This window comes from Artemia sp. Qi Xiang Cuo, chromosome 4 (assembly GCF_049724085.1).
Source record: "Artemia sp. Qi Xiang Cuo chromosome 4, ASM4972408v1, whole genome shotgun sequence".
Taxonomy (NCBI): domain Eukaryota; kingdom Metazoa; phylum Arthropoda; class Branchiopoda; order Anostraca; family Artemiidae; genus Artemia; species Artemia sp. Qi Xiang Cuo.
In genome coordinates this window covers 76,633,469-76,661,060 of record NC_142797.1, presented here as the reverse complement: position 1 = coordinate 76,661,060, position 27,592 = coordinate 76,633,469, and the positions used below count along the sequence as shown (strand labels likewise).

Here is a 27,592-nt window from a genome sequence, read left to right as displayed (position 1 = left end):
TTTTCAGGCGCGTAACTTTTGATGGGTAAGACTAAAATTGATGAAACTTATATATTTGAAATCAACATTAAAATCTGATTCTTTTGATGTATCTTTTGGTATCAAAATTCCGTTTTCTAGAGTTTCGGTTACCATTGAGCCGGGTCGCTCCTTACTTACAGTTCGTTACCACGAACTGTTTGATAGTCTTTTCAGGGAAAAAGATAATAATACTTTAAATCTTTTCGCTTTTTAAGACTTTATAGTCTTGCCTGCTATTTGTATGCTGGAGAAAAATTTTCAGCAATTTTTAACAACATACACCCTTTTTAAAACCATATCCTAAATGGTACAGTTTGATTTTGCTTCAAATCTTCACAAGTTAACCTGAAATGGAATTTTTAAAACCATTAGAAGAACAATAGTTTTACTTGACAGTATATGTAGACCTATGCTCTTTGGATTTGCTCGAATTCCAAGAGTAGAAGCGGGAGGGTGGGCGTGGGAGGGTGGGAGTGGAAGGGGGTTAGTGGTTCTCAAATTACTTTCGACTATTAAAAAGGGCATCAGCCCTTTCTGTTTTCAATCGAATGAGCCCTTTTCGAAGTTCCCACGACAACTCCTTTAATACGAAGTGCCCTGGTTTAAACAACAACAACAACAAAAAATAATACATTATACCCACTTCGATCTTCACTATAAGATTGTCAAGCCTTCCAATCACTTTCGACTATTAAACAGGGCACTAGGCCTTTTGATTTCCAATCGAATGAGCCCTTTTGGAAACGACAACGCTTTCTATTAACACCTTATATGCCCTCAGGGCATAGATTACAACCCTTTCCCTAAGGTCTCTTAGGGTGGTGGTCATCCTCTAAGACCAAATTTCCAGAACTTTTAACTACGTTATAATATGGCTATCTCAAAATTTTGATTGGATGTGTTTGGGGAAATGGTGGGCGTGAGAGGGGTGGTGGTCGCTCTCCATTCACTTTCAACTATTAAAAATAGCCCTAGCCCTTTCAATTTCCTATTAAATGAGCCCTTTTGAAGTTTCTATGACAAAACTTTCAATAAAAATCTTATATCCCTCCAGGTCATAACTTACAACCCTTGCCCTGAGTGCTGGGGGGGGGTGTCACTCTCAAATACCTAACTTCAAGAGCTTTCTACTACGTTGAACAAAATGGCTATCTGAAAATTTTAATTGGATGTGTTTGGACGAATGGTGGGCGCGAGAGAGGGGTTAGTTACCCTCCAATCACTTTCGACTATTACAAAGGGCACCAGCCCTCTCAATTTCGAATTTAATGAGCCCCTTTTGAAGTTTTACGACAACTCTATCACTAAAAAACTCATATGTCCCAAGAATCGAGATTGCAGCCTTGGACACTTAGGCTCTGGGAGGTTTGTCTTCGTCAAATATACATAATTTTCCGAAGTTCCAATTGCGTTTCACAAACTGGCTCTCTCTAAACTATTATTAACTGTGTATGTGGAGACAGTGTGCGAATGTATGGGGTTAACGACTCTGTGCCCACTTTCGACTATTAAAAGGGAAATTTCAATTTCCAATCAAATGAGCCCTTTTTGAAATTTCTATAACAACTTTCGGCATAAACTTTATATACCCCAAGGCCATAACTTACAACCCTTGCACTGAGGGCTGTGAGGCGGTTATCATCCTAAAAGACCTAATTTCATGAACTTTCAACTACGTTGAACAAAATGGATATCTCAAAATGTTGATTGGATGTGTTTGAAAAAATGGTGGGCGTGAGAGGGGCGTTAGTCGCTCTCCAATCACTTACAACTATTAAAAAAGGCACTAGTTCTTTTAATTTCCAATTGAATGAGCCCTTTTGAAGTTTCTACGCTTTCAATAAAAACCTTATACGCAACAGGGCATAACTTACAACCCTTGCCCTGAGGGCTGTGGAGGGAGGGGTTGTCATCCTTATTGACCTAATTTCCAAAACTTTCAACTAAGTTGAATAAAATGGCTATCTAAAATATTGATTGGATGTGTTTGGAGAAAAGATGGGCGTGATAGGGGGGGGTTAGTTGCCTTCAAATCACTTTCGACTATTAAAAAGGGCACTAGCTCTTTAAATTTCCAATCGAATGATTGGAAATTGATGGACGTGATAGGGGGGGGGGTTAGTTGCCCTCAAATCACTTTCGAGACTATTCAAAAGGGTACCACCCCTTTAAATTTCCAATCAAATGAGCCTTTTTTCAAGTTTTTTCGACGAAGATTTCAATAAAAAAAACTCGTATGCGCGCAGGGAATAACTAATAACCCTTGCCCTGAAGACTGTGAGGGGAGTGTCCTGCTCAAAGGTATAATTTCCTGAACTTTGAACTGCGTGGAACAAAATGGCTATCTCAAAATTTTATTGGGTGTGTTTGGAGAAACGGTGGACGTGGAAGGGGTGTTAGTTTCTTTCCAATCACTTTCGACTATTAAAAAATGGACTAGCCATTTCAATATCCAATCGATTGAGCCCTTTTTGAAGTTTCTATGACAAAGCGTTATATAAAAACCTTATATGCCCTCTGGGCATAATTTACAACCTTTGCCCTGAGGGCTGTGGGGGACGGGGGTTGTCATCCTCAAAGATCTGAGTTCCAGAACTTAAAACTACGTTGAATAAAATGGCTATCTCAAAGTTTTGAATAGATGTGTTTGGGGAAAAGGTGGGCGTGAGAGGCGGGTTAGTTGCCCTCTAATCACTTTTCGACTATTTAAAAGGGCACTAGCCCTTTGAATTTCCAATTGAATAAGCCTTTTTTAAAGTTTCTACGACAAACCCTTCTATAAGAAACCTTATATGCCCCCAGGGCATAACTTACAACCCTTGCCCTAAGGGGGACTGTCCTCAAAAACATAATTTCTATCTGGAAACCAACTACGCTGAAAATAATGGCTATCTCAAAATTTTGATTGGATGTGTTATGGGAATTGGTGGGCATGGAAGGGGTATTAGTCACCTTCCAATCACTTTCAACTATTAAAAAGGGCACAAGCCACTCTAATTTCCAATTGAATGAGAGCTTTTCGAAGTTTCTATGACAACCTCTTCAATACGAAGTGCCCTGCTCTAAAGGAAAAAATTAATAAATAATAAATTGTGCCAACATCGTTCTTATATACCCCCAGGGCATAACTTAAAACCCTTGCCCTGAGGACTGTGGGGGAGTGTCCTCCTCTTTACTTAGTCCCCGTTTCTTGTCTCGTTATCGAGTGTCCCCGTTCTTTACTTATGCAGCCCGATCGCACTGCCTATGATTTATACAACAACTTTCTATATAAACCTTATATGCCCCCACGGCATAACTTACAACCCTTGCACTGAGGGCTCTGAGGGGGTTATCATCCTAAAAGACCTAATTTCCAGAACGTTCAACTACGTTGAACAAAATGGATATCTCAAAATTTTCCAATCACTTTTAACTGTTAAAATAGGAACTAGCCCTGTCAATCTCCAATTGAATGAGCACTTTTGAAGTTTCTACGACAAAGATTTCAATAGAAACTTTATATGCCCCTGGGCATAACTTACAACCCTTGCACTGTGGGCTCTGAGGGGGTTATCATCCTAAAAGACCTAATTTCCAGAACTTTCAACTACGTTGAACAAAATGGATATATCGGAATTTTAATTCGATGTGTTTGGGAAAATGGTAGGCGTAAGAGGGGTGTTAGTCACTATCCAAACACTTTCAACTATTAAAAAAGGCACTAGCCCTTTCAATTTCCATTTGAATGAGCCCTTTTGAAGTTTCTACGACAACGCTTTCAATAAAAACTTTACATACCCCCAGGGCATAACTTACAACCCTTGCCCTGAGGGCTGTGGGGGGAGGAGATATCATTCTTAAAGACCTGATTTCCAAAACTTTCAACTACGTTGAATAAAATGGCTATCTCAAAATTTTTATAAGATGTGTTTGGGGAAAAGGTGGGCGTGAGAGGGGGGTTAGTTGCCCTCAAATCACTTTTGACTATTAAAAAGGTTACTAGCCCTTTGAATTTCCAATCGAATGATTCTGTTTTGATGTTTCTACGAAAACACCTTCTATAAAAACCTTATATGCCCCCAGGGCATTACTTAAAAACCTTGCCATGAGGGTTGTGTGGGAGTGTCCTCCTCAAAAACATATTTTCTATCTGAAAATCAACTACGCTGAACAAAATGGCTATCTCAAAAATTTGTTTGGATGTGTTTGGGGGAATTATGGGCCTGGGGGGGAGGGGGGGCTAGTTACCTTCCAATCACTTTCGACTATTAAAAAGGGCACTAGCCAGTCCAATTTCCAATCGAATGAGCCCTTTTCGAAGTTTCTACGACAAATCCTTCGATACGAAGTGCCCGGGTATGAAGAACCAAAAAACAACACATTGTGCCCACATCGTTCTTTACTTAGGCAGCGCTAGCGCGCTGCTTATGATATAGGGTTACCAAAACTCAATTTTTTTAGTTTTGGTGTGTATTAGCAATTAATGTGGGTTTAAGTTATGTGTTCAATTTAATCAAAATAAATACCGGCTAAATAATAATACTTCTTTAAATAGGGATTTGGAGGGCATTCACTCAATGCTTTATGCATAAATATAATTTAAAACGATTTGGAAAATCACATAACCAGTAGTCACTACCACTGAACTTGTTACTAAAATACCTTTGAGGTTAGCTGCCAGAAAGGCAAGAAAGGCTTTGAAAGTGTGGTATTAATAATTTTTATTTCACTTAAATGAATTATTTGTTTCACCTCGTTTTATGTATCCGTCATGGTTGAACTTCGTGGAAGCAAGGATTCTTGGACGGTTTGAAGTTTTTAAGTTTTAATTTGTAGGTGGTATTTTAATATGATATTTTTTTATATTTATATGTGTTTTGTTTATAATAGCCCCGGAAACTAAAGTTGAAATACTCATTTGAGGTCTGAGCAAGTTATACTGTCTTTTAAAAAATTACAATTTTTTATAAGTTGTTTTTGTGTTTAAAAGTAAAATATTCCAATTGGCTGTGAGGAAAGTTAAACGCATATTTCTTTTAAATTTAAACAATGTATTTCAACAAAAATGTTCCCCAGCATACGCAAAAGATTACTTTATCACAATAATTCCTCAAAATATCTTATCAAAACACATAATACAAAGAAGTAAGAGGCAAGAGGATTGTACAAATAATCAATTTCTATAATGAATATTTAAAAGTTAAAATAGTTTGGATGGTAAAATTTTGTTGTTAATAATTTCCTAGCTTAGAAAATCATATGCATAGCAGTATAAGTTATCTTACTTGTTAATTGGATTTTTTTTTACAAATGTAATTCATTCATAATATCTGTAGAGCTGCATCATAAGCGTCGAATGACACCCAATTATATTATTGTTCTTTTTTAGAGTTATTTATTTTTTATTTGCGAATTTGATTTAACTGGTAAATAAGTTACAAAAAAAAACTTGGACAAGTTTGTAATACTTTCTTGTCCTACTTGAATCTAGTCCTTTTAGGTGCTGAAATCTTGCACTGGACTAGACAGGATTCTACCTTACAAGTTTTCCAAACTGGTTAGCAATCATGAAGCTCCAGTGAATATAAAGGTGGGTTCGTTTGCTAAATTCCAGAACCCGGGAAGTTTTTCTGTCATTAAGGCTTTATAACGTGCAAGCGAACGTAACTCGACTTGTGGTGGTTTTACCAAAAAATGAATTTATATGATTTCCTTCACAAAAACGGAGTTTTTTGGAATCTATTCGTTTTAGGATTTTTAAGCAGCCAAGGTATGCGTAAAAATTTTCTTGTTAGTTTATCTTTCTTTGATATTTTGTCCATTTGGTATTTAGTGCGGCGGTCTTATCGTCTAGAAATGGTCTTTGAATCTCTAGATAAATTCTGTAAGAATAATCAAATATTTAAAAAATGGCCAGTAAAGAACTCCGGGGTCCTCAAGCAATGGCAAAAAGAGTAGTATATCGCATTAAAACATAGATTAAAATTGAGTTTCCATGAAAAATTTTTCTAAGCAACAACTATACCCGCATCAAAAAATTGCTGATGAGATTAATAAAAAAAAATCTGAATTACAACGAGTATATCCGTTTCCAAAGACAGGGTTTTCTTATTTTTTTATTAAAATGAATGAGCAAAAACATTTGAAGTGTAAACGGTTCAAAATAAAAACTAATTTAATGTAAAACACAGTACACAGTATAAACACAGTATAAAACAATGTAAAACAGTATCCAGTAATTGCGATTTCAAAGCAAAAGCTAGGCTTTCGTGAATGTGATAGGAAAGAGTGTGTTTTGAACGGGAGCAAGGCAAACTTAAGGCATTTAGTTCTTTTGCAAGCATGACCAATTGGTTCAACTGAAACAAGTAGTAAGAATTTCGTGTGTGTTTCTGGGGGGGGGATTTTTAGAACTTTAGACGGCTATGGTATGCAAGCCATTTCAGATAACCAAACTAAAAAAAAAACTTTTTCAGCGAAAGGTAAAGGTTTCAGAGTGTAACTTAAGCGAGGCGAAAATGAGTCATATAGGAAGATAAACTTGAAATGAACAAAATTACTATGAAACAAGAAAGCAAGTGAATAAAAATTACAAAGGACATTTAGTTGAAATATTTTCGATGCAAAAATAGAAAACGAAATACAATTAGTATTCAATAAAGTACAAACGACATTTTAGCCTTTACAGGGGGAAAAGGGAAGAGAAAAGGTATATTGTTAGTAGGGCTAGGGATGGTGATTTTACACACTATTTAACAAGAATTTTTTAAATTTTTTAGGCTGCATTCTCTCATTAAAGAATTTTACCCCAGTTTTATATTTTAAGTAAGGTTATTCAAATAAATATAACTAGTAGGCCTACAAATAAATTTCTAAGCTTCTAGAGCTATTACCCAAAGAACCCCTAAGTATTATGAAGTTAGAGTTTCAGAAGAGGATTTAAGCCCCAAGACTCCTTTTCAAACCATTTATTGAACAGAATATAAAAAATCAGACATATTTTAGCTTGTCACAATGAAACGTGCTAGATATATGTTTAAAGATGTGTATATAGAGCTTTTAAGATTAAATGGTCTGATAAAAAAAATGGGAGACCTTTTCCTTTCTCCCAGACCCATAAACTGCCTTCAGGGGGCACAATTTTCTTATATTGCTGTTTTATTAAAATCAATATTTATAGATCAGTTGCTCTGTGAGACAACAGGACAAAGATTGAATCGGTTGTGTGGCCACTAATTCCAGAACTCATCACTTTGTTTATTATAAAATATGAGCTTTTAATTCCACCTATTCGGGTATTTACTTTTTCAGTAGGGTTTTAGTCCTCCCCCCTTAACATAATCGGCAGGTCTAATGCGAATTAAAAAAAGCAAAGGAACATTATATTTTTGGGAGACAACAATACAGTCCCGACATTTCACGCAGTTTCTGATAAGATTTAACAACTAATTGAGAAATTAAAATACATTTGTTGGGACATAGATCTACGCAGGTAATCAGTGCGATTTCTGTCTTGTCAAAAAAAGATTAATTTCAGCAAAAAAACTTCGTTTTTCATGTTGCCATCGCAAATGAGCCTGAATTTTAAAATTTGAAAGCTATGTGTTGATTTCCATGTATGTTTGGCAATTTCGATAAAGTGTCAATTACATTTAACAATTATAAATCATGGTTGATTGCTGCCGAGAAGTTCCGTCAATAAATTGCTAAGTCCCCATCATTCAGGTCGTATTGACATGACAGAAACAGGTCCAGTTCGTTTTTTATTGTGAAATGGTGTTTTTTAGGAATATCCAGCTTTTCTTGTGAGCTAAAAAAAAACATAGAACTACCGTCCTATTACACTGGAAGATTCAACGAGGTTAAAGACATCAGCCTCTACTAAGATTGCATTATACGAATGAATCCTTCTAAATATCGGCTCTATATCAATTAGGTATAAAAAACTAGACCTACTGAATATCCACCAACCTTGGCCATACACTTAAAAAAACACTAAAAGAAGCATTGTAATGTTTTATTAGAAATTTAAAATTTAATACTTTTTTAATTTCATTTACAAGGTTTTTCAATTTAATTTAAAATGATGTTTTTTTTACAAATTCGGTTGGTCTGACAGTCAGTCAGTCAAAAGCCTACGAAACAGTCCGTCAGTATCAGCTAGGCCTATCCTTTATCATAAACATAGAAGAAAACAACTTAAAGCTTTATAATATTTTTGTGAATATTTCAATTTCAGTGTTTTTTTTCTTGTTTTTTGTTGTTGTTGGCCTACTTGTAGCCCCGACTACTCAAGTTGTACGTTCATTATTGCATTATAGAACCAGTTTTTCCTTTAGCTTCTTTCAGCTTAGCATCAAACAAGACAAAGAGGAGTGACAGAATAGATGGGAAATATTTAATTTGGGCTATATATTTGCTTAGTATGGGGGGGGGGGAGTAAAATATTTTGACATTAAAATAAAAGTTCAAAATAGGGATAAAATCTCTTTTAACCGACAGTGTATAGAAATTCACAAAATACTATATATTTCGGTCACATATACAATGACCGTCATTAGTAGTAAAACTAAACTAAAACAGTTTAAAACAAAAATTTGTATACGAAATCAAATAAAACTACATATTGTTTAATTCTCTAATTCTTTTCAAAGCAAAGGCGGAAGCTAGCCTCTTTGACCTTCTTGGATTTGGTTCATTTGCGTTCAATAATATAACATTTGGACGGAGGTCAACTACATTGGGTGAATTGAACTTTACTCTGTCAGATTTTAATAAATCATCATAGATAAGATTCAGCCCAAACTCACCTGTGTCCCGATAAGAAGCAATAGGATCTTCTTTATTTCAAGAGTTTTACGAAAATTTTGCTTTAAACCCCGATCCCTAGAAATCAAAGAGACATTCTCGAACAAAGTAAAATTGTCTGGAAAATTGAAAATATGTTCTGAAAGGGCTTAAGTAAAATCTTCAGACTTAGAATCTTGCTTTCAAACCGAATAAATAGAATCTTTATACTGTAATAATCTCATTTCCAAATTCTGGTTATTACGTCCCAGCTTCCGCAAGTTCATGGGATCTGATATTCCCCACTTTGTTGCTCCAATGAAGTTAGATCCTTCCCAGAATTTAGAAAACTACCCAAAGTATTAATACTCTTCAAAGCTACCCTTAGACCATTATTTTGTAAAGTTCTTTTAAGTTTTTCACTTAGCCTGGGTACATATGGTAAGGAACAAAAAATATCCTTCTCCCTAGTTGTCTCCAAGACTTCCTAAGAAATCTCTTGAAATCTTTTTCTTCGTTTTTGAAAGAGTCTGGTTAATTAACCACTCTGGGTACATGTTGCTTATTAGTATTTTTCTTAGAAAAGACAACTCTTAAAAAAAAAATTTCAGAGCAAATACTAAGGATCCGGTCAGTTAAAGAAATGATCAAACCAATTTTTACTTGGCAAGTGTGACCGGAACTATAAGACAAAAATCTATTGTTATTTGTCGATTTTCTGTAATTTCAAAATCCAGACTGTTTTATTTTATTAGGATTGAACGTCAGAGAAACAGGTTCTACTTATATGGAGAATATTAGGTTGGGACCATATCATACAAGTACCTTTTTTTCAAATACAATACTTTTAAATTATAGTATTATTACAATACATTTGTGAAAAAAATAATTTGACCTTTTTTCCATCTTTCTTGTGTTAGTACGAGACAAAAGAAAGAAGAGTTCTTTAAAATTAAGGTTCAAGACTGACAAAGATAACTTTTTCAATATCAAGCAGAAAGAAAAGAAAGAAAGAATATTTATTTGTGCGATTGGTCACATAACAAATTGCACTAATACAGTTTAATATGGTCATCCTTACCCTTAGTCTCTTGCTTGAATTGCTTAACTTAGGTCTATTGCCGGGCGCTGCTCGGCGCGGAGAGAGATGTCTACCTCCTCCATCCGCTTTGGTTCTGTGCGAGCGTATGTGTTTCGCTCGGTCTGATGTTTGCCATCGCCAGAAACTCAGACAGGCTGTTGGACCATCGTTTCTTCGGTCAGCCGTGAAGTCGCTTCCAACCGGCTTCCATAGGGTCAAAGTAAAAAATTGTCTTTGCAGATAAGTGCAGGGGCATTCGAAGCAGGTGTCCGAATCATCGTAAGGTACGCTTTGCTGCTTTTATAGAAAACCGAGACTGCTTGGTGAGCTGCAGCAGTTTCTCATTATTCATGAAATCAAACCACTTTAGACCTTCAATCCTTCTTAGGCTCTTCGTCTGGAAACATCGATGACTTTTAGTGTTGCGGTTGATGCATGCCATGTTTCAGCTCCATAAAGCATTACAGAACTAACGGTTTTCACCAAAGGTGAAACTAAAGGTTGGCCTGTGAAGAAAAAGGCAAAACTAAAGAGTTTACATTAAAATCGTTTTGAAGCCAAAGATTGCCTGATGTGGACTAAATATTCTACTTTTAGAAGAATAAGTTTTCTTCGGTAAACCAGACTGTATTGAGCCAAGAAAAATCCTATCCCAATTTCCTTTTATTCTTCGAGGAATGTGATCCACCTACCCTCCAGAACCTTTTCATTTTAGGACTTCATCCAAGGGCTAGGTTTAAGTCAGTGGTTTCCATTCTGCATTTTACCAGGTCTCCCTTAAAAATGTTTCATCGGATGATGCCTCCCTTCCATTTTAGGAAATAATATAGACACAAAAAATTGTAGTACTACAAGATTTATTATGACAAACTCTTACAAACAAGGAAAACGAATAACAACTTTATATTGTTGTCTTTTAATGAGTTCGATCTGCTTGCCTTTAATTAGCACAAAGTTTGTGTACTCTTGCTGTCCATAATGAGATGACTGCAAGCTTCTTTTCTATAAGCAAACCAACACGATATTTTGGTTTTATTTCAGCTAATACAGAAAATCCTGTTTTTTATAAATAAAATTTTGTGAAAGGCATCAATGCTTTATAAACTTTATTGGACAAAATATTATAGGTACTGTTTTGCTTAATGGTACGCAACGGCTATAGACAGTCAAATGAATGCAGTGATGGAGACCCGTAAGCGGGTAATTGTTATCTAAATTGATCGGAGAGCGTGGTTTCTCATTGAAATTACAATATTTAAACTGTTGTTTTGGGGGGTTTAGGGGCGGGGAAGGTACCTAGGTTATGTTACATATTTAATATATGCTATGCTTTACCCCCCCCCCCTAAGGTTCAAATATATACCCAAATTTGTTTCTAAAGTATTATATATACATTCTATTTTATATTTTTGATTAGCATTAACCAAACTTGACTTCTTTAGTGTATACCATTAAGCGGAACAGTGCCATATTACGTTCACTTTAATATCCAGCCAAAACTGAATTAGAGATACGCTCTAAAAATGTTATATGAAACACTTATCACAGGCTAATTAAATAAAGTTTTCTTTCTAATCACTTGTTAAGTTAAATTTGTTATCTTCTTTGTCAATAGATGGATCATACATCCACGCATATTTTGTAAAATAAAGATCATGAAAATAATTTAATAAATCAATTAACAACAACTGCAGCTTGGCCTACAACTGCAGCTTCACCCACGACTGCAGCTGTCTAGTGCCGTCTCAACACTCTTTAATCAAAGTGACTTCACACAATCGAGGGAATCCGATGGACAGACTTTGTCAGCAACGACCGCGTACGAAGTATGACTTCCTAGTCACCTTTGTCACACCTGGTTGCCGAGCGGACACTTGGTTGGTTTGGACATATTTTGTGATTGCCTGCCGACACTCCGGCTCGTATTCTTTTCGACTTTGACCCTACCAGTAGTGGCTGAAAGAGTCCATGAGGAAGACCCAAGTTTCGGCAGAGTTATAGTCTCGGGAATTTCCTTGACCGAGCTGGAACTTTGCTGTCTGATGCAGAGGCCCTAGCTACAGACCACCCCGCGTGAAGAAGGCTGACGACGCTCTCAACGCCATCCCGGCATGAGGATTGAGTAAGTAATTAACAAAGCATCCAAGTGTTCAACAAATGTATTTTTGTTTGCTATTTGTTATCGTGAGTGCGCAAATTTAAAAGAGAAAGCATATCAAACTTGTTTTTTTTTTCTTCTAAATTTTCCTTTCATGGCTCATTTTTTATGAATGCTGTCACGTTATCTTTTCTAATCAACAAATGTATCTTTGGCCCTTACAGATATATTCAAAAAGCTTAATTTTCCTAAAATATTCACCAAACATGTCAGTTTGATAATAAAATTACCTCCCAAAACATACTTGCGTTCTAGTTTTCATTTTTTCGATAAAAATTGCAATTTACACTTTGAGTATCCTCTGAATCGCTTTGGCCCAAAAGAGCCAGCATTCTTCGCAATAGCACAAAAAGAAGGTGTAAATAATGAGCTCCCATATTGTCACGCAGCTTTGATCTCACTTATAATTTACTGTTTTTCATGTAGTTTATAGCTTACGTTACTTCTGTAGAAACGTCTTTAAGTTCCACACTCATATTTTTTTTTATACTGGATGTGGTGTGGAAATTACTGGATTTGGCTTTGCCAGGAATGAGTTTGACAAAAAAAATATATCTTCAGTTATCTTAATCTCTTCAACACATCGAAAATATCCAATTAAACATAGTTTTTAGCTTCGTCAGTTTCTTCTTCTACTTGTAATGTGAATTTTGTAGTGCGTATCCAAGAGACTAATTAATCGCAATGATCATCTAATTCATCGTCCTGGAAGGAGTGTTCAGCAGCATCGCAAAGGGATTAATTTTTAACTTTCATTATATTGTTTGTCAATCCTGACTAATGTTCGTGCCTCCCCTTTGACTAGCCCCTCCCTATGGAGGTGTGCCTCCTAATTTGGAAAACACTGGTATAAGCACCTGTGACTTAATATAGGTCAAAACAAATTAAAAGAAATTAAACTTGGATAAAAATAATAGAAAAAGTAAAAATCCATGAGATTAGACAAAAGAAGGTCAAAATAAAGCCACAGAGATTCGTATACCTAGTAAAAATAATTTTAAATGACCCAGACTAGCTTTCAAGCCTCCTGTATCAAGTCCCATTTAAAAAAAAAAATTTTATTGTTTTTTAGCTCAGATTCTTTTTAATTTGCAGATTATCGGCCCCACCCCGAAAAGTTTTTTAGTATATTTTGTTTGGCATAGTGAAATCTTTTTTGCCCTCCTTCAAATAAATGTTAGCTTGATTAGAGACAAATAATGCTAAAGTTAAAAAATTCTTTTTTCTGAGCCCCACCCTCAAACAACCTTCAACGTACAAATTTAAAGTCGCCTTGACATAAGAGACATATTGTCGTAAGGCTTAAGTTGATCGACCAAGCTTATCTACCCTTGATTATTAGGGCAAAATACAACGAAATGGAGAACACTTTGTGAGATCTTGTGACTCAAAACTTTTTGTATTTCTCCCAGGGTTAGAATTTCAGACAGAAGATCAAATTAGGTGGAATATATCCTCTTTTATATTTTTTTTTTTAATTTTTTGATAAAGCATTAATGAGAAATTAAAGCTAAATATATATTATAATGGATTTGCAGTGGCGTCTGTGCTTTGCTGAAAATGAAATATATTCCTTGTCTGAAGTTTTTTTTCATTACACCTTTACCATATAACCCTTTACTCTCAAATTTTCATGAATTTTTATTTGATGTCAGTATGTTTTAATCAAAAACTCAGTTTAATTATCTTGAGATATAATAAATTTTCAGATATGCAGAAAATCAGTTAATGGAATTACCATTACAATATTTATTTAGTTTTCAATAAAGAGGAAAACACGTCTTAGCCTCTCGCTGGGATTGAGGAGTAGCAGCCTCGCACTTACTTTTAGTAAAATATGTCATTTTAAACTTTCCTCTTACACGCACAGAAAATCAGCTGACTAAACGACGCTTCAAGTTTTTACTTATACATAGTTTTCAGTAAAGTGCAAATGATACTTTATCTTTCAGGGCTTAAGGTAGGTTACAGTAGCGAATTTTTTGCTGTAGTCTCTGTTCACTTTAATTTGTAAACCACTGTATAAATGCAACTGTATATAAGAAAAATAAATAAATAAATAACAGGACTACATGTGTTCTTCATCATCTTTCACACCAAATAGGCCTATATGTATTGTAATAGTGAAAAATTTATATTATTTTAATTTACTATTTAATTTTATATTAATGATTACATTAATTATTTATATTCAATTAAATTATGTATTAGTTATTAGATTAATTAGTTCCAAAGTAGTTTATATCAACAATATTCAATTTTCTGCTGGTTAAAAAAAAGTATTTATATTTTATTCTGATTGAGCTGTCTTACAAATTACCCTACAAGTTCAATATAGCCCAACTCACCAAGTTGCGCAAATGGTTACAGTTTTGGTGCTATATCTGTGAGTATTTTTCATTTTTATCAACGTTTGACTCTAGTGAGCCTCATACATAAGTTTTGGCTGCATTTCTCACTAAAATTTATTCTTCTCTTATTTTTTTGCTTATAGTTATTTCTGCCTGTCTTAGGTTTAATATCTTATCTATACTTACATTTGCTTGTTTTAAGTTCTAATATCGCTGAAAACTTTTTATCTATATGTTATATGTTAGTAAAATTGGCACTCGAAAAATTACTAAATTGATTGGTTGCCAAATCGGTCATATTCAGCAAAACAATTTTACCAACTATAGCAGTTAAATGATGACACTGGCAACTTAGTTCATACATAATTATTAAAAAAGACAACTATAAAGGGTATATCCAAAGAGAAAAAGTTAACGTACAGACACGATAGAGTAACCCGATAAAGATAGAAACGAAAAATAAAAACATTTCCACCCATATAACTGATATAGGCATTTATGGGTAATTTTGAACGTGGCCAACACGTTACAATTGTACTATTTTCGGTAGATTTTAGAAGTCTTTGTACATTCGGATAATTCATGGTACCATCCAAAATTTACGCTATATTTCGATAGATTTGGGCTGTTTTCACCAGGTCAAGTTCTGTTTTTTTACTTTTTCGAAATTTGTCTAGTCACCTCTTCGAGGCTTGAGCAAAGGAAAAGGGATTCTCGTTAAACCCAAACACGAAAGAAAACTCTGCAAAATCCAAATTAATGATCAAACGATAAATTAGCGAATGAAATTTATTTCTGAGAGAGAAAAAATACGAGTGAATGAATACGGACTGGTTGTTTTTTTTTCAATTTATCTCAATAATTTTTTTCTGTTAAATAGAAACTAACGTCAAATGTTATTATTGTACAACAACGAATCTTTTGAGGTGCAATTTGATCACAAAACTGGTATAATATACCTCAAAGCGCTGGCACTGCTGGTTGTACGTGCTAACATTTTCATTTTTCATTTCTTCTTTCACCAATGAGGTGGTATTACTGTACCAATAATATTATTACGGGACAAAATTTTTCTTGCTATAACCATCAGAGGCATCGTAATATCAAATAATTATGCATATATATTTCCCAAAAATAATTAACGGATGTTTTTTTTATCCATATTAAAGTGAAAATAAAAACCAAAATAACTATAAACCGAAACTATAAACTACGTTACAAACTTCTTTAAGAGTAAACAACAAGAAATTAAGCCTTAGGGATCATTTCAAAAAGGAAGAACACAGCCTGCACACCTGCACAGCCAACAACAACTACATGTAACTCCAAGAACACCAGACAGGTAGTTAATACAAATAGAAGGAGACAAAACACCACATCAAGAATAACGAATTTCAAAGGCAAAAGCTAAAACCATTATGTGGTAAAACAATTATCTAAAACCATTCGACATTCCATTTTAGTCCTTTGACATCGGTGCCCCCCCCAAAAAAAAAAATCCTGGTTATGGCCCTGCCTAGAGGATAAATGAACAACCTAGACTATCAAACGTGATAAAACCAATCTGAGCAGCTATAAAACGTTTTAGAAAAATGTCTAAGATAATAAAAAACAAAAATGAAGAACAAATATATACCTTCAGAATACTTGTGTCAGCGACAATTACAATGAATAAAAAACAACAGTGAAGACCAAAGAAACATCTGTTTCGAAGATGAGCGGTAGCAAGAATTAAAAAAGTCAAAACAAAACTGTTCACAATGAGAACAAAGAAATATGCGGTTAGAAGATGAATTTACAAGCAATAGGGGGAAAGCGAGTATTAGAACTTATCAAAAATGGAGTGAAGAACAAAGAATTGTTCTTTTAGAAGACAAGTGATAATCAAAATCAGAAGTCATAAATGAAAGCGAAGAAGAAAAAATATTACGTTATAATAAAAACTCCATCACAATCTTTGACGCTTCTACTTCATTGCTGCTTACAATGAAAATCAACATATACAAGTCTGCCCCATGCTGATTACCAGGGCCTGGGTTAGATATCGACTACATAGGGTTTTTTTTTCCCTACCTACCATATTGACGTTTCTGGCCACTAAAACGAACTAAAAAGGTCACAACCTTAAGGAAGAATTTGCATTTTTTTCAAGGGTGGTTGAATTGAACCTATTGTGAGACCAAGACATAATGAACAGCCTCACATTGTTTGTGGTTAGAAGATCAGGGGCAGTGAGAATCAGTAAATACAAGTCTGCCACGTAGCGATGCCAGAGCCCGGCCTCAAAGTCAGCTACATAGTTGTTTTTTCATAAAACTGGCATGTTGACAATTTTCGTCACAAAACGATATAAATAGGTAACAACCATAAGGAAGAATTTAATTTTTCCCAGGGTAGTTGTATTGACCCTGTGGTGACGTCATGACATCAAGGAGAGGCATTGTCTTCATTGTCTTCAGTTAGAAGACAAGTGATAATGAGAACCCATATATAGAAGCCTGCTACATAGCCGTGGCGGGGACAAGAGGCTAAGCCGCCGGAATCCCGGTACTATGTATATATATATTAGTGAAACCTTTTCGTTTTAGCAATGTAAGCTTTTATTTGTCAAAAATTAAATATTGATAATAAAATTTACAAAATGAAAAATAGTATATATTTAATATTCACAATTGTTTTATATACAATTGTTTACTTTTCTATATATTAACTATTGGTAAAATACAATTTAGTTTTTTTTTTACTTTTTTCAAATAAACCGTACAGTCGATAAATCAAAATATGATTTAATCGGAAAAGTTAAGACTTTTCAAGCCTGTTTTATTTTCTCACGTACTTTCATATAAAACATTACGCTGTTAGAAATATCAATAAGTCATATACTCATAGTTCTACTAAAAGAAATTAGAGGGAGGGGCTTAGCTGTTCAAACTTATGTAAATTACCATATATTGACCAATTTATAATCGAAAGGAAATCATATAGAGATAAAATTAAAAAGAAACTAAAACGAAACAAACTCGATCATCTATGAAAAGACGTTCAGAAACTATTTATAGGTTTCCCATAAGCATATAAATCTGGTTCATAAAACATTTCTAATATGTTTGAAGTTATCGATCATGTATATCTTCATTTACATTTATTTTTCTTGCAACAGCGAATTTTAGATATTAGAGTGGTTATGAAACTTTTATATTTAATTTATAATGGTTATTTTGGAACAAATTAAAATTATGTTTTTTTCGAGTTTAGGAATACGAATAAGGAATGTGTCAAACAGTTCGTGGTAACGAACTGTAAGTAAGGAGCGACCCGGCTCAATGGTAACCGAAACTGTAAAAAACAGGATTTTGATACCAATAGATACATCAAAAGAATCAGATTTTAATTCTGATTTCAAATATATAAGTTTCATTAAGTTTAATCTTACCCATCAAAAGTTACGTGCCTGAGAAAATTTGGCTGATTTTCGAAAAAAGGGGGAAAGACCCCTAAAAGTTATAGAACCTTAATGAAAATCACACCATCATATTCAGCGTATCAGAGAACCCTACTGTTGTGGTTTAAAACTCCTATCTAAAAAATTGTGTTATTTTCCATTTTTTGCCATAATAAATATCACGGTTGCGTGTTTATTTGTTTGTTTTTTTTTTTTGTTTTTTTTTTTTTCTTTTCCCCAGGGGTGATTGTATCGAACCAGTCGTCGAAGAAGATCGTGGGATGGCTCATTGGAATGGAAATTAAAAGTTCTAGTGCCCTTTTTAAGTGACCGAAAAAAATGGAGGGCAACTAGGCTCCCTCCCAAGCTCATTTTTTTCCCAAAGTCACCCGATCAAAATTTTGAGATAGCCATTTTGTTCAGCATGGTCGAAAATATGATAAAAATGTCTTTTAGGATGACTTGATCCCCCAAAGTCCCCAGGGGTAGGGCTGAAAGTTATGAACTTTACTCAATGTTAACATATAGTATTGGTTATTGGGAAGTATACAGACTTTTTCAGAGGAGATTTTTTCTGGTAGGTGGGGGAAGGAGAGGGTCGGGGGCTATATGTAAGGATCTTTCCATGAAGGAAGTTTTCATGGGGGAAGGGACATTGCTATGAAGGGGGCGCCGGATTTCCCAGCATTATTAAAGAAAAAGATCAGGAATTAAATAAAAAAAACAAGTTTTTCAACTGATCAACTGATTGTGATTAAGAGGTCATTTTAAAGAACTGGAAAAAAAATTCGAACTATAGTTTAAAGAGCAGGGTATTGACTAGGGGCGAACCCCCTAATATACGTGTTAAAAATTTATGAATATAGAAGTTCGTTACGTAAGTTAATTCTAAGTTACGTATATTTATTACTAATAAAAACGTTCGTAAATAAAATTAAACAAGTTTCGAGAAAGCCATTTAACCAAATATAATATGCAAATTTTGTTTTAATTATTCATGTACGGTGAGCCAAAATCAAAACCTGCATTAATTCAAAAACGTTCAAAAATTAAATAAAAAAAACAAGTTTTTTTTAACTGAAAGTAAGGAACGACGTTAAAACTTATAATAAAAATAAATGGGATAAACATAACTTATAAAAAAAATAAGAAAATAATTAACTAAAAAACGATCAGAAATTAAATAAAAAAAAAAAGTTTTTTAAACTGAAAGTAAGGAGCGACATTAAAACTTAAAACGAACAGAAATTATTCCGTATATGAAGGGCTGTCCCTCCTCAACGCCTCGCTCTTTACGCTAAAGTTTGACTTTCTCACAATTCTATTTTTTTAAACAATAAAAAAAACTTTAGCGTAAAGAGCGAGGCGTTGAGGAGGGGACAGCCCCCTTCATATACGGAATAATTTCTGTTCGTTTTAAGTTTTAATGTCGCTCCTTACTTTCAGTTTAAAAAACTTGTTTTTTTTTATTTAATTCACTAAAAGTGGTTATCAAACAGTTCGTGGTAATGAACTGTAAGTAAGGAACATTCCACCTAAATTGTTATCGAAACTCTAAAAAACGGAATTTTGATACCAATAGATATAGTGTATAAAAAATTGACTTATTATGATGATATCAAATGAATAGGTTTCATTAAGTTTAGTCTTACCCATCAATGCCTACAAGCCTGAGATGATTTGCCTGATTTTCTAAAAAAAAAGGGAGAAACACCCCTTAAAAGCCATAGAATTTTAATGAAAATTACACCATTAGATTCAGCTATGAGAAAACCCTATTGTAGAGATTTTAAGCTCCTATTTGCAAAAATGTGGAATTTTGTATTTTTGGCCGAAACAAGATAACGGAAGCGTGTTTATTTGTTTGTTTGTTGTTTCTTTTTTCAGGGGCAATCGTATTGACCCAGTGGTCCTAGAATATTGAGAGAGGGCTCATTTAAACGGAAATTAAAAGTTATAGTTCCCTTTTTAAGTGAGCAAAAAGATTAGAGGGCAACTAGGCTTCCTCCCGCGCTCCTTTTTCTCAAAATCGTATGATCAAAATTTTGAGAAGGCCATTTTGTTCAGCAATGTTGAAAGCCCGAATTAATATGCCTTTGTAAATATAATGAAGCCACGCCCCCCAGCCCCTAGGGAAAGGTCTTTAATTTAACCCATTTTTTACGTATGCGATTTTTTCTGGGAAGTTTGCATACATATTTTGAGTTAGACAGGGGGGGGTGAATTTTCTACTGGTGGGATTTTCCAGGGGATAATTTTTCAATGAGAGGGAAGTTTCCAGGGGGTGATTTTTTCTGGGGAAATTTTACACTGAGGAAATTTGCCAGAATTCCTATACAAAATTCTTCTTATCTCTTGCTTTCTCTTTGCTAACTCAATTTTGGAGATGCTAAGGTTAATTATCCGGGGTTAATTTTCACTGGGATTGAATTGTCTAGAGAATAGTTCCGTGGTGACGAGATATTTTTCCGTGGAGGTGTAGCCAGATAATTAAAACGGATCTGACGGAGGGCTGTTCCTCCTCAACACGTCTTTCTTTGCGCTAAAGTTTGAATTATGTCTTTGCGCTAAAGTTTGAATTTGAGTTCTTTGCGCTAAAGTTTGAATTTAGGCTATTTGTTGTGAAATTTGATAAATAAAAGCTGGGACATAATAATTAAGACAGCACATTAAAATCGACTTGTAATCCTGTTTTTTTTGTCTATAAAAAAAAAAAAAAAAAAAAAAAAAAAAAAAAAAAAAAAAACGGACAGAAAAGACACATGCAGTTTTTATTCAGGGCTGGTGCTAGGGAGTGAAAAAGTGACCATACTTGGTCTCGCGCCTGTAGGACCCCATATGCAACCCATTTGTTATGGGACTGTTGGATGGGGCTTAGCCTATGATACAGTTAGCAGAGTTTCAGATGAAATGTAATCGTAAACTTCATTAAGGGGTAAGTGTAAGTTTTTGATTCATTAGCATGTTTTCAATTACAAGAAAAAGGTTCAATGAAGGAACAAAACCTTTACTACAATCAAACTATATTTACTTCATATTTTCACCCATTAGATTCAGTGAATAAATAACAACGTTTTGCGATTCCATTTTGTGTTATCAAGTTTGAATAAAAAAGAATTCTTAAGAAGGCTTTGATTTGGTGAATTTTGGTACTTTTGGATCAAATTTTCAAAAATATATAATCTGAGAATTATGCATCAAGCTTTAACGCCTGTAATAAGATCTATCAGTCAAAAATATTCTTGGCCACTATCTTGTTGATGTCTTAACAAACCGAATACGCCCCCGCCCTTATACAGGATATATTATGTGTCAAGGTACCTAGAACCCCTTGACACAAGGGTGACTAGCGCCCAAACGTAAATCTTTCCCATTATTGGAGTAAATTATGAACCATTTCCAGATGAAGTGAATTTATCGACATATTCAAATAGGTCATGACGAGTGAAAGAGAAGTTTTTCCTATTTGACAAAGTTGTGTTTGGGTTTTGACTCTTAATCTTGTTTTAAAATAAATACTTTTACCACCTTTTCCATTTTTTCTTCTTTTTGCCTTATTTCATGATCTTCGCCAAGTTAGTTAGAAGGAAGATCATTGAGAAGATGAAGCAGGCGAAGTATTTTAGGTGTACTGAAGATTCCACTAGAAAAGGATTGATTGATACTTACCTGAAGGTATTGCTGAAGCATTGACTGGACATTAGAAACAGCAGAAGTCAAAGGTTGACAACGCAGTCAATGTGAAAGGAAAGAATCAAGGCTTGCAAGCTAGAAATCTATAGGTTAATCCCTGTCCTTTCTACATGTCATATGGCAGTCATAACCTACACCTCGTTTTAGGAAACTTGGTCAAATGTACTGTTCAAGTAATTACGCTTTATGGCGTGCTACAGAGAGAGGATATATTGCAAATTTTCTGATACACAAGTAGTAAGGTCATAGGGAACGCGACGAATACAAGCCTGAGGCATGGATATATGTGCAGTTTCCCGGATACATGGCTTACCACGGTCATTCATCTATTGCTAGGACCGTTATAGGCCTTACCAGACTGGTTTCTGAGGCCACACCAATTTTCTGGGCCAATAAGCGAGATACAGAGGCTACTCCATATACGGTAACTTGATTAGTAACTGGATTCAAATATAAGGAGTGATTTTCATTATACTTCATATTAGTAAGAGAATTGAATTTAGAGAGAGCAGTTTATTTGAGACGATATTAGTAAAAAAAAATGAGTGGTACATTTACACTATTGGAGCTTGATGGTGGAGCAGGTAGCAGCACTGATACAAGGGCGAGAGTACCAAACGTGGATATGGAAATAACACGAGGGTGTAGACTAAGCCTTGAATGGGACGATATGTATGCTAGATATGTGATATCATTGAACAAATTTAAATTGGAGGAGCAATTACGCTTTGCGGAAAAACTGAACACTGTGCATATAAATAGACTTCAAGCTGCATTAGATACACTAGTGAAATATATCGAGGAAAATAAATTGAATCAGTCATTATTATTGTTGTAATTATATTCAATAAAATTGTTTCTAAATCGAAGATATTTTTTTTCTATAGTAGGTTAGCATACATTTTTTAGAGTAGAAAAAAGAATCCTGGTTAGTCTGAAGTTGGTTGTGAGACTGTTAGGACTCTAAAAATGGATAGATTTGAGAAAGAGAAAATCATGGGTAATCTCGTGTTTATGAAAAAACGTTTGATTCTAGATGATGATTTTCTGGAGTTATCAGTTCAAAGGAAGAAATTTTCTCATGGAATGCTTGTCGACATAATGAAAAGTGATTTTCCGTCATTAGACTATTGCATGAAGCTTTTACGTCGTGGTCCAAAGGCATTTACACAATTTATTGACATATTAATCACGACAAGACAAAATGATATAGTGGATTTGCTTTTAGACACACACACACTAGCTTAGAGACTTAAGACTTTTTCACCAGAAAGGCATTGTTCGAAGATGCTTCAATCCTCTCTCTCTCCTCTCTATCCCACTCAGTTTGATGATGATACATCAGTTTCGGTTCGGTGGCGAGTGTCAAAATGTGATAAAAATGTCCAAAGCATATCTACTATGTGTTTACACACTCGGCAGCTGGTAATCATGCGAGAATTGTACAACGATTGATGTGAACGATGACAAGAGCAGAATATGTAACCCGTGTAAATTACATAGAGGATATGCTGTACAAATTAAAGGTTGTAATTCATGTCTTGAAGGGGTGTGTGAATCTCATCTTAGTTGGTGTTTATGCTGTATATGCCGCTATGATAAATGTAATAAACAGTTGATTAAATATTCTAATACGGTTGGAAAGAATATTGAACATTATTTTAGTATATTGCTAAGAGATTGGTATCGTCGTGGCATTAGATTGTTTCGGAAGAAGGAGTCAGGTCTACGTTTCAAATGTGGAGAATATCAAAAAAAATTTGGTTTCTACGTCATCGTTGTGAAGACAATAGCTACTATGATTATAAGCCTAGTGATTTTTATTTAGCTGTCACGGAATGTCATTCACCAATTGAGGACACTGTATGTGACATTGCTTCAAATAAGCAAATTGAAGCATGCGAATTTTACAAAATGAATGAAAATAGTATCATTGACAATACAAAGAGATATGATAAGAGTGAAGTTACATTATACTGTAGAAAATGTGACCCCGACATTGCAGCATATCAGGATCAGTATACTGTGAATTCCCAAAATCTACCTGCATTAGTTGTTCTCGAACAATACTTATACGTAGTAGAAGCAGAAATCTAAAGATCCGTAAAGTCGTTTTTTATAATGTGTGTGCTATATTTAATTTAACAAATGATTTCGAATGCGTTTTTAGCGCATTCAATTCGTTTGGCAGTAAAATCAATATGAAAAACGCTTAAGATTTTTTACTCCACTAGGAAGTCTTTCAATCGGGGTGATTCAATGTAAATATTGAGAACCTGATCGTAGGCATAGCCATGACAGCTGAACATGAAAAAGAGTAATGCATGAAAGCCACATGTCTTAGTTGTTAAATCCTGTACTTTCCTCTGATTTTGAATGATAGTTTTCCAACTGTTCTCAATAAAGCTGGTGATTTGTGGAGTGTAGAATTTATATGATAGGCCAAGAAGATAAAAAAAAATTGATATTCTTCGCTGTTGGAAAGATGCATAGCCAATGAACTGTCTTCAAAGTCGATGGACTGCTATTAACAATTATTAGGGTATTGTTAACACTTGGAATTTGTTAAATGAAGTCTGATGGTATGCAATAGAACTTGTATTGGGACATGTATAAATCCATATTAAATACGCTTATTATTTGCTTTGTGTTCATGGTGCTAGGTCTAGTAGAACACTGCTGTCGGGTGTGATTTCCCAATAGGTTTCAAATTGACTCAATGATATTAGCGTGATACTCTCAGTCAAAGCATTGGCAAATGTGCAATCTAACCGTACATTCCCCGTTCGTACTATACTCATATCCTGGGTACCAGACAGGTCCAAAACACTTACACCATCATTTTTTAAAAACATTGAATCGGTTATTCCATTTTCAAATAGTTGTGAATCATGATCTAGGGATTGCATGGTCAACTCATACAGAGTTCTGTAGGATTTTGTATCAAATGATAGAGTGTACAGTGGAATACCATTCACTTTGCACACAAGACTACACAGACCCAAAAAATTAAAATCATGGGGGGATGCAGTCCAGGATCCAATTGCACTGGCACTCTTCACAAAGGCCAAAGCGAGTGATTTCTCCATTGATGGGATTTCTCCATTGATAAATGATTAATCGGTAAAGGTGCGAGAGCCAGTGGCAATGTGACGTTGATTGGTGATCGTGTGGGGGACAAAAAGTTTGATGTTGTTACCATTTGCTCTTAGTTTTTCCACTGCCAATGCAACAGAGCTTATAACCTGTTGTTTTCAAACATGAAGAATTGCCGAAGTGATTATGACATTTACATCGGGTGCTGCAGCAAGTGTTTTTCTCAAAATGAAATTCAATGGGGCTAATTGTAACTTTATGTCAATCTTGACATTGTGGGGTATCCATTGGGATATATTGAATATCTCATGATTTAATTTTCCAACTAGATGATACTCCTGGGTCACTGCAGTAGTTAACTCACCGTCAGTATCAACACCTGATCAATATTCATAGCCCATTGACTGTCCTCTCAACTCTTTATATGCCTTTGGTGTCAGCATCATTAATTGTATACAGCTTTCATAGTTGGAAAAATTATTGCTAGTGCTCACCTATGTTCCATTAGTAAATACATTAATTTGTTTAAATAAGTTGTATAGGATACAGTTTTCATAGGACAGACCATCGGCAGCAGTTGGAATTGTATTTTCTGACTTTTTCTTCACCGCAAATTTAAAACAGTAAATGTTGATGATAAATCAATGAAATAGTCTTCATTGGAAAATATCTAAAAGTGTATATTTTCCGAGAGGGGCTGTTGAGGGTAAAATTGTTCATAGTAGCCATACTTGACACTAACATCAATATTTTCAGCATTGAATAGATTCAATGAGGAGCTGATTGATGGATGCGATTCCTTGTGGCGGAGATAGGTCATCTTAAGAGAAGAAATCCTTCTTTGATCTAGAAATTTTTTTCTTCTTCTTCTTCTCTTATTGGTCTTCTTCGTTTTATTCCTCAAAGTCGTTGCTGATGTCCCTTGATTCCTGCCTGGATAAAGACTAATGTGTGAATGATGACCACGCATCCTTTTTAATCCCTTCCCATTTTTCTGAGATTTTAATTGCTCACCAACAGCTCTTGTTGAAAATCTAACATTTTCTTTAACACTCTCCTTGAAATTTTTACCCGACCCTCAGTTATGTAGTGTTGAGGCAGCAAAATTTGATGCAGCAAGTACAAGATATTTTCTGGCAAGGGGTAGTGCAGAACGAAATAGCTTAGAAAACAAACTACCAATACCATAGCCAGACATTTTAGTACGCCACTTGTAATAGTCCAATCCATGACCTATTTCACGTGGACTTAGGGCACCAACATAGCGGTTGATATCAGGACAGACAAATGGAATTTTTCTATTGTTCATATAAGGCAGTGACATTGGGTCGAAAATGACATGTAATCACAGCTAAACCTTCTGATATTGCTAGGGGATCACCTAATTCAGCTCTTAGTGTTAAGTGACCAAGGTCCAAGGAGTCCAGTGTCAAGAGAGGAGGCTGGTGGGTACTTAGCAAAAACAACATTAGTGCTTCCGGCACTTTTATCGTGGATTGGATTAAGTTTAAACCCAAGAGCATCTTTTAGGTTATATTTGAGAATAATATATTCATTCGTAATGGGTGAAGTAGTGTATATCCCGTCCTCTTTCTTTGGATAGTTGAAATAAAAAGCTTCTTTTTTATGAGCGGAAAATCTCCTATTGATATAACGACACAAATCATTCATACAACTGAGTTCCTCGTAGGGTAATTCAACATACGGATAATCCAACCAATTGATCTTTTGAATTTGATGTTGATCCCCTGCAGGTGGCGGCTAATCATAGGGTCTAATTATTATATCATATTTGCAATCCTTTCTCAGGATATAATAGTGAGAATACAGTCAAAAAGAGCCACTTCATACGCACCGTCGAATTTGATGGTGGGGGAGAGTTTCGTCCAAAAATCACTTGTTTTATTCAAATAATTGTATAGAGGATCCGATACGTTGGACATAAATGTTACATAAAAATCGTTGGGTACTGTCAATATCTTTAACACTGATCCAAATATCAAAATCAGATTTGTATCCTAGCCACCAAACAAGTAACTATTTCTTACCCCAACGAGTACGAGTCTTTATTATCTTTTCAATTTGATATATTTCACTATTATTTTTAGCTTTTTGTAGTTCATAGTCATAAAAGCCACCGAGAATCTCTTCATGTTTGGTATTTCGCAGACGATAACTTATGGGTTTGGTTTCTAGGATTTTTGCCACTTTAAAAAGTTTAGTGGACCATAAGTAATTACCCTTTTCGAAAACATTAGTTGTTCTATTAATTCTAACAGTATCACCAACATTGAATTTTTTCTCCACAATCGTTTGATTGGAATATTGTTTAAAAAAAATATCAAATGTATCATGATCAGAATGATGAAATTCCGTTGGGGTTGAGTTGGACAATGATCGATGGGGTCGTTGATTATAAATCAACATGATTTTATCTAAATATTGAATAAAAGAAGGTGTATTTTTCAATGTACAATATCTTGAAATTAAAAGTCGAAAAGTTCTTATCAATCGCTCGGCCAATGTAGCCCTTATAGGAATATGACTAAGATATAGCATTGTATTATATTTCATTATTACTTTTTCAACATGGGGATTAACAAATTCACAACCCTGATCCATTTGAATTTATTATATTAATCTTGTTCGAGAATACTTTCTATAGCCTGAGCAACTTCAACACCTCTCTTTGACTGCAATAGAATGAGATACGTATAGAGACTAAAAACAGTGATTGCAAGTAGAATGTACTTGTACGGTGTATTGTGACGCCTTTGAATCAAACAGTTCGTGGTAACGAACTGTAAGTAAGGAGCGACCCAGCTCAATGGTAACCGAAACTCTAGAAAACGGTATTTTGATACAAATATATTCATCAAAAGAATCATATTTTAATGCAGGTTTCAAATATATAAGATTCATCAAGTTTAATCCTACCCATCAAAAGTTAGGCACCTGAGAAAATTTGGCTGATTTTCGAA

At 34.7% G+C, this 27,592-nt stretch overlaps 1 protein-coding gene across 1 annotated transcript in view; it reads left to right on the top strand.

Annotated features, from left to right (window-relative positions):
• Window positions 1-5,633: 5,633 nt before the first annotated feature.
• LOC148953448 (uncharacterized) overlaps window positions 5,634-27,592 on the top strand; it is a 155,360-nt gene continuing 133,401 nt past the window's right edge. Inside the window, exon 1 of the mRNA XM_089087685.1 lies at window positions 5,634-5,773. Coding sequence (XP_088943811.1) covers window positions 5,698-5,773 — 76 coding nt within the window. The 5' untranslated portion in view covers window positions 5,634-5,697. The remainder of the gene's footprint in view (window positions 5,774-27,592) is intronic.